Genomic DNA, 12,557 nt, shown 5'->3' with positions numbered 1-12,557 from the left:
TGCACAGATGCCAGATTTTCACAGAATTGTAGAATATAGTTATTATTTACAACCATGCGAGGACGAAATATGAAGAATATGGTATGCAATCGAAATCCCCCACTTCTCCTGAAGACCTACGTTGTGTTATTTATTCGTTAGTTTCTTGCACATTCATTCAAATGTTGTCGACATTTGATTAGAAGTTGTGGAAACATTAGAAGCAGCTGGAAATAACTAACGATTCTCTGAGTTTTGGCTCGATTGTTCATTGTTGTCTAGAACCAAAACAGAGTAGCTTCCAAGCCCAAAGAAAGTACGTTAACATGCACAACTATAGCTTTCAGTAACAAATAAAAGGCTGTAAATTGTTTGGTTAAAGGAAGGAGGGAGAAAACACTTAACTTAAGCGGCGTGCAAAGCCGGTTTCATTTCGTAAAATCTGAACATGAATTTTGTATAACAGAAGAAAGATTTACATGAAGTATGAAATATGCGTCAAAATGAAACTCGCAAAAGTGTGAAAGAAAGGCCCTTAGAAACATTTAGAACTGTTAGTTAGAGTCGGTGCACCGTTATTGGGAGAGATCTACAAGCCTAGAAGCCTAGAGCTGAAAGTGACATAACCGTTACTCATCTCCAGGTTTCCTCGATCTGGTGAAACAAATTCAGGAAATATACTGAAAAGGAAGTCGTAAAATTATGAAGTTTACTTCAAGTAAACGTGTAGAGGATATATTGTTAATGGATAATACTATAGAGAAATTTGTAGCTGACGTGAAGATGAAGCTTCTTATCCCCCAAAGTGCTGTGTATAAATCCAGTCAGGCTGCCTTAAACAAACTATATGGAAACTTTTAACATTTCGAGCGAAAAAAAAGACCGCTTTTGCAGTCGATGAATGCTATGGCTATACATGTACAACAATCCCAGTCATAAGATATCAGGGGATTACTATTCCGCAGCTTTATATCTGCTTTCAGAGACATTAAGGCAAGTTTGGAGTACTTTTTTTTTAAAAAAAAGGCCTGCTTACTTACAAAATTCTTATAAGCGACGTAGCAAAATATGCAAATATGAGAGAGAATAATTTTCACTATTACATCCGAACGTCTTCTTACCATTTCTTTTGTTGAACTCTTGTCCTGGACATAACGACAGCTTCGTTTTTAAGAGGCGATGAAAAGACTGGTAATATAATTCAGATTCCATCCAGAACTAATAGTGTGAGTTAGCCTCTCGATTAAAAAATGTTTCAACAGTGTAATACATTTTTCAGAAAACTGATGGACAATATAATTTCCGAAAGATCTTTGTCATTTCAGCTATTTCAGCGGAACAGTATTGTTAAACTTCAGTCATTTCTGCACTGTCAGACACATTTTTGGAATTTTATCAAGTACGCCTGTTAAGCAGCACAATATGCAGAACAACAGCCACGAGCATTTCTTATTTCATTTCAGTTCTGTCTGAATAAGACTAGTAATTACTATAAAGTGCCCGAATGCATTCATTTTTCTTTTATCAGGTGTGCCTGGTGTAAGGAAAATGTTTGTTTTCCTCATTTTTATGATGACTACGTGAATAATCAAGGAACTGTTTCATTATTCAAAAACTATCGTGAGAATTGCGCTACAGGAATTGTAATGAAATATTCAGTATCAATAAATTAATGTCCTGATTGATGGATGTCGTCTGCAGTGTAGCGTCGCTCACTGCCTTGATTTTTCTTTCCTTTGTCACTTGTGTAACGATTAAATCTGCTATAGTTTATACATTGACGTGAACTGCAACGTTCAACATAGCTGCTGTAATGTGTTGTTTCCATACCCGCACACAGTAGGTGGTACATAGGGATGTCAGACAGCTAAACCATTGTCTACTAAAAGAGTATTCGGGAGGACGACGGTTCAATCCCGCGCCCGGCCATCCTGATTTAGGTTTTCCGTGATTTTCCTAAATCATTCCAGGCAAATGCCGGGATGGTTCCTCTGAAAGGGCACGGCCGACTTCCTTCCCCATCCTTCCCTAATCCGATGAGACCGATGACCACGCTGTCTGGTCTCCTTCCCCAAACCAACCCACCAACCAACCAACACACACTAAAAGAGTGGATCACTTTTAGAAAAACAGGTTGATCACAGTCTGGGAGTGAAATGGAACAACAGCTGGAAATCTACTCCAAAGTAGAAGTGCGTATAACATTACAATTGTTGTAGACAGACGTCTAAATTTCATACAGATTCATCATGAAATTCTGGTAGTATGAGGACCTGTTGAGAGTTCTGTCCATGTGGTTTATCTCCGTGTATTGGCAACACTGTTAGAGATATTACTCAACACTTTATTATGGCAGTTCATGTTAAAAAAAACTCACACAGTCTACTGCATTCAGTGCTACACGCTATACAAGGGGCACTCAATAGGTAATGCAACTGTTGTGTACATAGTTCCGCGTAGTCAGCGCGTCCACAACTTTACCACTAGAGCGCTCCCCATTAAGCACAACAGCGCAGGCGCAGCACTCGTCCGTCTTCGCACTACGAGATGGTGCTGCCTTAGAGATGGACCAAATTCTGCTTCCGCCAATCCGCGTATTAATATGTAACGCAGCCAATGAGATTGCTGCTAACGTAGAACCTTTTCTCCTCATGGATCACATGAACGTGCGAGGTATTATAACGAGTGTACAGACCTCCGATTAGTCAGTCTGCTTTTGTCTGCAACAGTCTGTATGAGTTCTACATTTGTCCGTACCAGTCTATGTCAAGTTTCAGAAAATGGTTCAAATGGCTCTGAGCACTATGGGACTTTACATCTGTGGTCATCAGTCCCCTAGAACTTAGAACTACTTAAACCTAACTAACCTAAGGACATCACACACATCCATGCCCGAGGGAGGATTCGAACCTGCGACCGTAGCAGTCCCGCGGTTCCGGACTGAGCGCCTAGAACCGCTAGACCACCGCGGCCGGCTCAAGTTTCAGTCTGTGCCTAATAAGATTATCATATTCCTGTACATAGCTATGAAGAGAAATGTATAGACACTTTGTCAAGTATCAGAGATATGTGAGAATAAGATTAACATACCAAGACCAAAGGAACTTCAGATTGTCAATTGTAAACAGCATCCAGAATCAAGTTATGCAATGTCTATGCTTCTTATTATTTTAATAAATGTGTGTGAAAATTAATCAAGTTCTGTTTAAAGTTGGTCACCATCAGTCTGCTACTCTAAGCATGCAAGTGGCATTTCTATCGTCTGACCTAACGGCAGAAGATAAACACCCCACGATAAGACCACTGGACATATTGCTGACACTCGCCTACTTCGTTAGAGTGGCAAGTCAAATAATCTGATGGTGTGTGTACCAAAGGTCTTACAGTACGCACACCACAGCAACATATTTCTTTTCTCGGCCATTTTCAGTTGAAAAAACGCGGGATTTGCTCTGGGAGATCGTGAAATATTCCCGTTTCAGCCCCTATAGTTTTATGAAGTTCCAATAAGTGGCGGCGCTATATGCAGGCTTCAGAATGGCGGCTGTAGCGAAGGTGTGTTCCCATCAGAAAGCTGTCATTGAGTTTCTTTCGGCGGAAAACTAGAACATTGCAGACACTCATAGGAGCTTGCAGGTTGTCTACGGAGACTTGTCAGTGAACAAAAGCACGGTGAGTCGTTGGGCGAGGTGTCATAAACGCAACAAGGCTGTGTAAACGTGTCCGATTTCCCGTGTGCCGGCCTGTGGCACACATCTGTGACTCCTTCAGTGCTGCCCTCTGCATACTGAAGAAACCACTTCAATGTATTCATCGTCACAAAAATGCAAATGCACTTCTCCTTCTCCATTAGAACGCAAGGCCTCACCCAAGTCTGCGCACCCTAGAGGATCTCACTAACGTTCATTGGGCCGTTCTTCCTCATCTACCTTACAGCCCAAATCCCGCACTTTCCTGACTCCCATCTTTTTGGCCCAGTGAAGGATGCAATCCGCAGGAAGCAGTATGTGAATGATGAGGAGTTAATATATGCAGCGAGACGTCCGACGTCGACCAGCAGTGAGGTCATACAGGCTCTTCCACTCAATAAGGCGGCGTGAGGCCATCGCAGTGAACAGAGATTGTTGAAAAATGAGGTTTTGTAGCCAAATAATTGAGGAATAATATGGTGTACAGGAATCCTGAATAAAAACAAACTGCTTTCAGAAAAGAAATGTGCAGCATTACTTATTGAACGCCCCTCGTACAAGAAATTAGATATGTCAGAGATGGTACACATGACATGACAAGACATGAGCAAAGCAAAGACACTTCTGTATAAAAGACAGGCCAAAGATCATGGCTCACAGAGACCACAGATATTCACTCGAATGCTTTGTGTGAGCTCAACGGGACCAACTGTATCGATTTCTGGCCATAGTGAAACGGTGCCAACAATTTGACCAAGGTTGCACAGACGTGTGTAGTGCTGGTTCAGATCTTGCAACATGCCAGTTCCATGGTTGTGGCAAGCTGAGTGAACATCTGGGGGAAGAGGTTTTTCCAACGATGAGGACGTTCACACAGAGGTTCACTGATGGCTCGGCGACCGAGAAGCGGATTTCTATCGTCGAGTTATTGAACGACTGCTGGCGATTGTCTATAGAGACTAGCTGACCATGTTGAAAAATGTCATGTACCTGTGTCACTTTGAAATGTAGTTCAGCATTCGATAAAAGTTACTTGGCCTGCCGTAATGACATGTAGCTTACTATTCAGTTTGTTTACGTTGCTGGCAGCGAGGTGGCTGAGCGGGCGCCATGTTTGCAGGTGGCGCTGTCGGACGTGGACGCGGCCGTGGGCCAGAAGTTCGCGCAGGAGCTGGAGCAGCAGTTCGGCAGCGGGCGGGTCGTCTTCGTCAAGGCGGACGTCACCGACGCCGCACAACTGGAGGGTGAGTCAAGTGGGGCCGTGAGCGATAACGCTATTTGCATACTTGCAACTGATATTTCAAGATTTCAGTTGTTTCTTGATTTTACACCTGAGGTTCTTTCTCTGCCGTGCTAGCAAGTTTTCAACCCTAGGTAGCCAGCTACGCCTCACATGTCTTCGCCAACTGTCTCTTTTCAAGCTTTGACAAGCTTTTAGTCTTTTGGGAAACGCTTTTTTTTATCATAACTGAAGAAAGGATGCGACTTCTAATGCTCAAGTCTTCACTAACCTTAATGGTATAGTGTACAAGTATAAACTGAACTAGCGGTCTCAAACGAAAAATGTATGGAAAAACAAGGAACTGGGTTATGTGTTGAACTGAAATTCTGCATCACTCTAAGAATTGGAAATGATGAGGTAGAAATTGTAAACAACTTACAGCACTTGAGTAGCGCTCTTTGGGTATTGGAACAGAAAACAGAAAGATACCAAACTCTACCGTGTAGTGCGTCAAGTACGATGGGATGAAATATTTCCACAGCCTTTTAAACGCGACATGTGCCTTTGTGGGCTATGATTTAGAGGCAACAGCAGTCACTGGATCAGCTAAACACAAGTAATAGAAGGACCTTCTGTTCTTTGTCTCATATGACAAAAATATATAAAACAAAGTTTGGAAATATCTGATAACAACAGGGATATGCATGAAGATGCATGTTTAAGATGCATGAAGTAAAACGATTATAGTGGTGCATAATATGAATGGAATGGGTTTTCACAGAAGTCTGAGCACACGTTGATTTGAACATTTCTGGAAAAGACCAATAGCTAGACCTCAAAAGCATATTTTTAACGACATCAAAACTAAAGATGAGAAATGGATCAAATGTGTAACTGTAGGAGAGGCTTGTGCGAATCACATGTGGCTTTCGGTGTAAAGTAACGAATGTAATGATTTCAGCCATGATTAAGATTACAAACAATTCATATTGAAGACACAACAATGAATCATTTCACCATTGTTAACTACCAATATTTAGCGATTTGAAAGTCATGAAGTGTCTATAAAAGAAGACTTCAAATCACTTGCAGATGCAAGTAGGGAGACAGACAAGTCATCAGACATTGACGCTCAAGGAGAGCCCCAAAGCACCATGGTCCATCCAGAAGGGACAGCATTTTGTTGACCTACAAGGTAGGAAATATTTACACAATGGAGACGCTAGTGTAAGGATCTTACAGTACATGCAGTTGAATTGAAGCCACAAGCTGGCAAATCAAAAGTAAGCAGCTGCCTAGAGGAAAATTTTGCAGAACGGCATTGATTATCATTCGCACTCAACGCCGGTAGACGCAACTCAACTAGACCACTGAAATGAATGAAATGCAGTTGATTACCGCCATTTGCAGAGAGCTTTTTTTTCTTTCTTTTTTTTTCTTTTTTTTTTTGAGCAGCATGGACATCATGCACTGTAGACACCATCCACAGACCAATCACCACCTGCTAATACCACGAACTGAGGCACTGCTATCAAATTCGAACTTTCTGTGCTTTGTTAAAATTCATTGTGAACCTTCAGCTGTCCTTTATTTTGCACAATTCGTTTCGCTACTAGTTTCAATCAAATGATCATTATCAAGCATAAGCTGGCATGAACGGTTGGAAAGTTATACTATAGTAAGAGTAATCTACTCTTTTACAATAATAGCTGTGTACAATAGGTTTCGTAAACAAGCAAAGTTCAGCACGACAGCTAGTCATCCTCTAGCTAGTGTGTGACTAGCTGTCATTGTAATAATAGCTGTGCACAACAGATTTCATAAAGAAGCAAAGTTCTCCACGACAGCAAGGCACACTCTAGCTAGTGTGTGACTGGCTGACTTTGTGAGCTTTGGGTCTGTATGAAATCTGTTGTACACAGCTATTATCGTAAAAAAATTGCTCAAAAGAGCAAATTACTCTTATTATAGTACAACTTTCCAGCACTTCATGCCAGCTTATGCTTGATAATGGTTGTTTGACCAAAACTAGTAGCGAAGTGCATAGCGCAAAATAAAGGACAGCTGACGGTTCACCATGAATTTTAACAATTAACTGAGAGCTTAACATCCCCTCCTGCAACGTACATGTTTCTCTATGCTTTATTTCTCTGAAAGTAATACCTTATACCCAAAGAATTAACCATGAGATAATTTTAAGGCAATTAACATTATCTTAAGTCTTGGCGTGTGATGGAAAGAAAGTATATCGGAGAAAATGTTGTAAAGTGTAACTGCAATCATTTGGCCCGTTATACAAAACAGAATATCTTACGAAAATAAACAGTTTTAATGTAATTACATTTCAGCAGTTGGCAAACATAATATGTCAATTTGTTATTGATTTCAAACGCTACACACAAGTACATTTTTTATAATTAATAAATGTAAGTGATACAAAATTATTTTTTGAGTAACACAACAAGACCACCATCATCTCATTAGCTTCCCAGTGTGTGCGTAAGAGAAGCAACAATATCTAGTATAACTGTCACAAGTGGTTCTAACAAATTATTTACTATATAAATGGTGCACAGTATAGAGGTAGTGAGGATATTGCTTACTAAAAAGTGAACACACTAATTTAGAAAGCTTACCTTAATTATTTTTTGTTTTATCTCATTTCTGTAAACATAAAGCTTGTGCTCCCCCAATGCGTACTCCAATAGCAAGTAAACAAATGACGCAGACAGCTCACACATCACATTATTTCAAAACTAGGTTTTGTTTGAGACATATTAATGGTAACAAGAAGATGTCTTGCGCCTAAGTCTAGATGGAACTGAAGGCGCCAGATTGGCGAGCTCATATAAAAGCAGGAGCAAGGTAGTTTTCCTGGAGAAATGTATCTGAGCCAGGATCTGACGAAGAGCAAAATCAAACGAAAACTTATTAGGGGAATGAGAAGCAGTTGCCTCGGACAGCTGTGCGTTTAACAGTCCAAAATCCGTGGCCTTGCGACAGGTCTGCTACCGTGCCCCATTTGACGAGCGTGAGCAGCTCTGTTCTATTATAGCAAGTCAACAGAAAGAAACAAGTATTCAGTACACAACTACTTCCTTTCATTGGTTGAATTTTGCAAATTCTTGGTACAGGCAGATCAGGTGAAGCATACGCCACCAGATGTAATTGGAGACTCCCGATGTACGAGGTGCATTCAAGTTCTAAGGCCTCCGATTTTTTGTCTCCGGACTGGCAAGAGATAGAAACATGCGCATTGTTTTAAAATGAGGCCGCGTTCATTGTCAATGCGTCCCAGAGATGGCAGCACCGTACAGCAGATGGAATTTTACCGCCAGCGGCGAGAATGAGAGCTGTTTTAAATACTTAAAATGGCGACGTTTTCCTTACTTGAACAGCGTGCAATCATTCGTTTTCTGAATTTGCGTGGTGTGAAACCAATTGAAATTCATCGACAGTTGAAGTACACATGTGCTGATGGAGTTCTGGACGTGTCGAAAGTGCGTTCGTGGATGCGACAGTTTAATGAAGGCAGAACATCGTGTGACAACAAACCGATACAACCTCAGGCTCGCACAAGCCGGTCTGACGACACGATCTAGAAAGTGAATTGTTTTGGAAGATCGCCGAATGACTGTTGAACAGATCGCCTCCAGAGTCGGCATTTCTGTGGGTTCTGTGCACACAATCCTGCATGACGACCTGAAAATGCGAAAAGTGTCATCCAGGTGGGTGCCACGAATGCTGACGGACGACCACATGGCTGCCCATGTGGCATGTTGCCGAGCAATGTTGACGCGCAACGACAGCATGAATGGGACTTTCTTTTCGTCGGTTGTGACAATGGATGAGACATGGATGCCATTTTTCAATCCACAAACAAAGCGCCAGTCAGCTCAATGGAAGCACACAGATTCACCGCCACCAAAAAAATTTCGGATAACCGCCAGTGCTGAAAAAATGATGGTGTCCATGTTCTGGGACAACGAGGGCGTAATCCTTACCCATTGCGTTCCAAAGGGCACTACGGTAACAGGTGCATCCTACGAAAATGTTTTGAAGAACAAATTCCTTCCTGCACTGCAACAAAAACGTCCAGGGAAGGCTGCGCGTGTGCTGTTTCACCAAGACAACGCACCCGCACATCGAGCTAACGTTACACAACAGTTTCTTCGCGATAACAACTTTGAAGTGATTCCTCATGCTCCCTACTCACCTCACCTGGCTCCTAGTAACTTTTGGCTTTTTCCAACAATGAAAGATACTCTCCGTGGCCGCACATTCACCAGCCATGCTGCTATTGACTCAGCGATTTTCCAGTGGTCAAAACAGACTCCTAAAGAAGCCTTCGCCGCTGCCATGGAATCATGGCGTCAGCGTTGTGAAAAATGTGTACGTCTGCAGGGCGATTACGTCGAGAAGTAACGCCAGTTTTATCGATTTCGGGTGAGTAGTTAATTAGAAAAAAAATCGGAGGCCTTAGAACTTGAATGCACTTCGTGCTATATACCTGGGCCATCTCTTTCATTTGTTGTTTCTGTCCTCAGCCGGGAGAGAAGAGGGATATTCTGTTTGAGTACGGAGTATCCGTATATTTTTTAATTTTTTACTTCGAATTACAACCCGTCATTCTGCAGCTCCCGTTGCCAGGCTCGTGGTTGACTTGACTCGTCTCTGGTATTCGGTGCGTGAAATTCTTGAAAACGGAGGCATAACAGCGGGTGCCATGTACATAGACCAGCCTGATAACGTGTGTGTCGCAAAAGGCGGTGCAATGTTTTTATACTCCTGTTTGTTTCATTTTTCAGAAGTGTTCAAAAAAGCGAAAAGCACCTTCAAGCGCCTGGACATCGTCATCAACAATGCTGGTATCATGCGGGACAGCATCTGGGAAAAGCAAATCGACATTAATATGGTAAGTCACATAGAGGTCGTACTAAGTAACAAGCAAATGAAAAAGTCTTCCAGGCATAATGTTTAGAGTGGCAGTCGACCCTTTTGTATTTTTTGTTATAGGTTCTGCTGGTTTATTTATATATTTATTTCGTGTCAGAAATATATAAAAGTCCGATACGTGTTCTAACATAGCTAGACAGGTCCGCTATGGAACAATGTAAAACATACAGCTAACAAACTAATTAATTCATACACTACTGGCCATTAAAACTGCTACACCAAGAAGAAATGCCGATGATAAACGGGTATTATTTAGACAGATATATTATACTAGAACTGACATGTGATTACATGTTAATTTGGGTGCATAGATCCTGAGAAATCAGTGCCCAGAACAAACACCTCTGGCCGTAAAAACGGATTTGATACGCCTGGGCAGTGAGTCAAACAGAGCATGGATGGCGCGTACAGGTACAGCTGCCCATGCAGCTTCAACACGATACTACAGTTCATCAAGAGTAGTGACTGGCGTATTGTGACGAGACACTTGCTTGGCCACCATTGACCAGACGTTTTCAATTGGTGAGAGATCTGGAGCATGTGCTGACCTGGGCAGCAGTCGAATATTTTCTGTATCCAGGAAGGCCCGTACAAGACCTGCAACATGCGGTCGTGATTTTCCTGCTCAAATGTAGGGTTTCGCAGGGATCGAATGAAGGGTAGAACCACGGGTCTTTTTTTTTTTTTTTTTTTTTGGTCATCAGTCTACTGACTGGTTTGATGCGGCGCGCCACGAATTCCTTTCCTGTGCTAACCTCTTCATCTCAGAGTAGCTCTTGCAACCTACGTCCTCAATTATTTGCTTGACGTATTCCAATCTCTGTCTTCCTCTACAGTTTTTGCCCTCTACAGCTCCCTCTAGTACCATGGAAGTCATTCCCTCATGTCTTAGCAGATGTCCTATCATCCTGTTCCTTCTCCTTATCAGTGTTTTCCACATATTCCTTTCCTCTCCGATTCTGCGTAGAACCTCCTCATCCCTTACCTTATCAGTCCACCTAATTTTCAACATTCGTCTATAGCACCACATCTCAAATGCTTCGATTCTCTTCTGTTCCGGTTTTCCCAAAGTCCATGTTTCACTACCATACAATGCTGTACTCCAGACGTACATCCTCAGAAATTTCTTCCTCAAATTAAGGCCGGTATTTGATATTAGTAGACTTCTCTTGGCCAGAAATGCCTTTTTTGCCATAGCGAGTCTGCTTTTGATGTCCTCCTTGCTCCGTCCGTCATTGGTTATTTTACTGCCTAGGTAGCAGAATTCCTTAACTTCTTTGGCTTCGTGACCATCAATCCTGATGTTAAGTTTCTCACTGTTCTCATTTCTACTACTTCTCATTACCTTCGTCTCTCTCTGATTTACTCATACTGTGTACTCATTAGACTGTTCATTCCGTTCAGCAGATCATTTAATTCTTCTTCACTTTCACTCAGGATAGCAATGTCATCAGCGAATCGTATCGTTGATATCCTTTCACCTTGAATTTTAATTCCACTCCCGAAACTTTCTTTTATTTCCATCATTGCTTCCTCGATGTACAGATTGAAGAGTAGGGGCGAAAGGCTACAGCCTTGTCTTACACCCGTCTTAATACGAGCACTTCGTTCTTGATCGTCCACTCTTATTATTCCCTCTTGGTTGTTGTACATATTGTATATGACCCGTCTCTCTCTATAGCTTACCCCTACTTTTTTCAGAATCTCGAACTGCTTGCACCATTTTATATTGTCGAACGCTTTTTCCAGGTCGACAAATCCTATGAAAGTGTCTTGATTTTTCTTTAGCCTTGCTTCCATTATTAGCCGTAACGTCAGAATTGCCTATCTCGTCCCTTTACTTTTCCTAAAGCCAAACTGATCGTCTCCTAGCACATTCTCAATTTTCTTTTCCATTCTTCTGTATATTATTCTTGTAAGCAGCTTCGATACATGAGCTGTTAAGCTGATTGTGCGATAATTCTCGCACTTGTCAGCTCTTGCCGTCTTCGGAATTGTGTGGATGATGCTTTTCCAAAAGTCAGATGGTATATCGCCGGACTCATATATTCTACACATCAACGTGAATAGTCGTTTTGTTGCCACTTCCCCCAATGATTTTAGAAATTCTGATGGAATGTTATCTATCCCTTCTGCCTTATTTGACCGTAAATCCTCCAAAGCTCTTTTAAATTCCGATTCTAATACTCGATCCCCTATCTCTTCTAAATCGACTCCTGTTTCTTCTTCTCTCACATCAGACAAATCTTCACCCTCATAGAGGCTTTCAATGTACTCTTTCCACCTATCTGCTCTCTCCTCTGCATTTAACAGTGGAATTCCCGTTGCACTCTTAATGTTACCACCGTTGCTTTTAATGTCACCAAAGGTTGTTTTGACTTTCCTGTATGCTGAGTCTGTCCTTCCGACAATCATATCTTTTTCGATGTCTTCACATTTTTCCTGCAGCCATTTCGTCTTAGCTTCCCTGCACTCCCTATTTATTTCATTCCTCAGCGCCTTGTATTTCTGTATTCCTGATTTTCCCGGAACATGTTTGTACTTCCTCCTTTCATCAATCAACTGAAGTATTTCTTCTGTTACCCATGTTTTCTTCGCAGCTACCTTCTTTGTACCTACGTTTTCCTTCCCAACTTCTGTAATGGTCCTTTTTAAAGATGTCCATTCCTCTTCAACTGTACTGCCTACTGAGCTATTCCTTATGGCTGTAT

General features: G+C 41.7%; 1 protein-coding gene across 1 annotated transcript in view; it reads left to right on the top strand.

Annotated features, from left to right (window-relative positions):
• Positions 1-12,557, top strand: part of LOC126176622 (15-hydroxyprostaglandin dehydrogenase [NAD(+)]-like) — a 156,900-nt gene that overhangs the window by 109,335 nt on the left and 35,008 nt on the right. The window contains exons 3-4 of the mRNA XM_049923782.1: positions 4,789-4,912; positions 9,699-9,805. Of these exons, the coding sequence (XP_049779739.1) occupies positions 4,789-4,912; positions 9,699-9,805 (231 nt within the window). The remainder of the gene's footprint in view (positions 1-4,788; positions 4,913-9,698; positions 9,806-12,557) is intronic.

The sequence above is a fragment of the Schistocerca cancellata genome, chromosome 3 (genome assembly GCF_023864275.1).
Source record: "Schistocerca cancellata isolate TAMUIC-IGC-003103 chromosome 3, iqSchCanc2.1, whole genome shotgun sequence".
NCBI lineage: Eukaryota > Metazoa > Arthropoda > Insecta > Orthoptera > Acrididae > Schistocerca > Schistocerca cancellata.
This window is presented reverse-complemented; position numbering and strand designations above follow the sequence as displayed.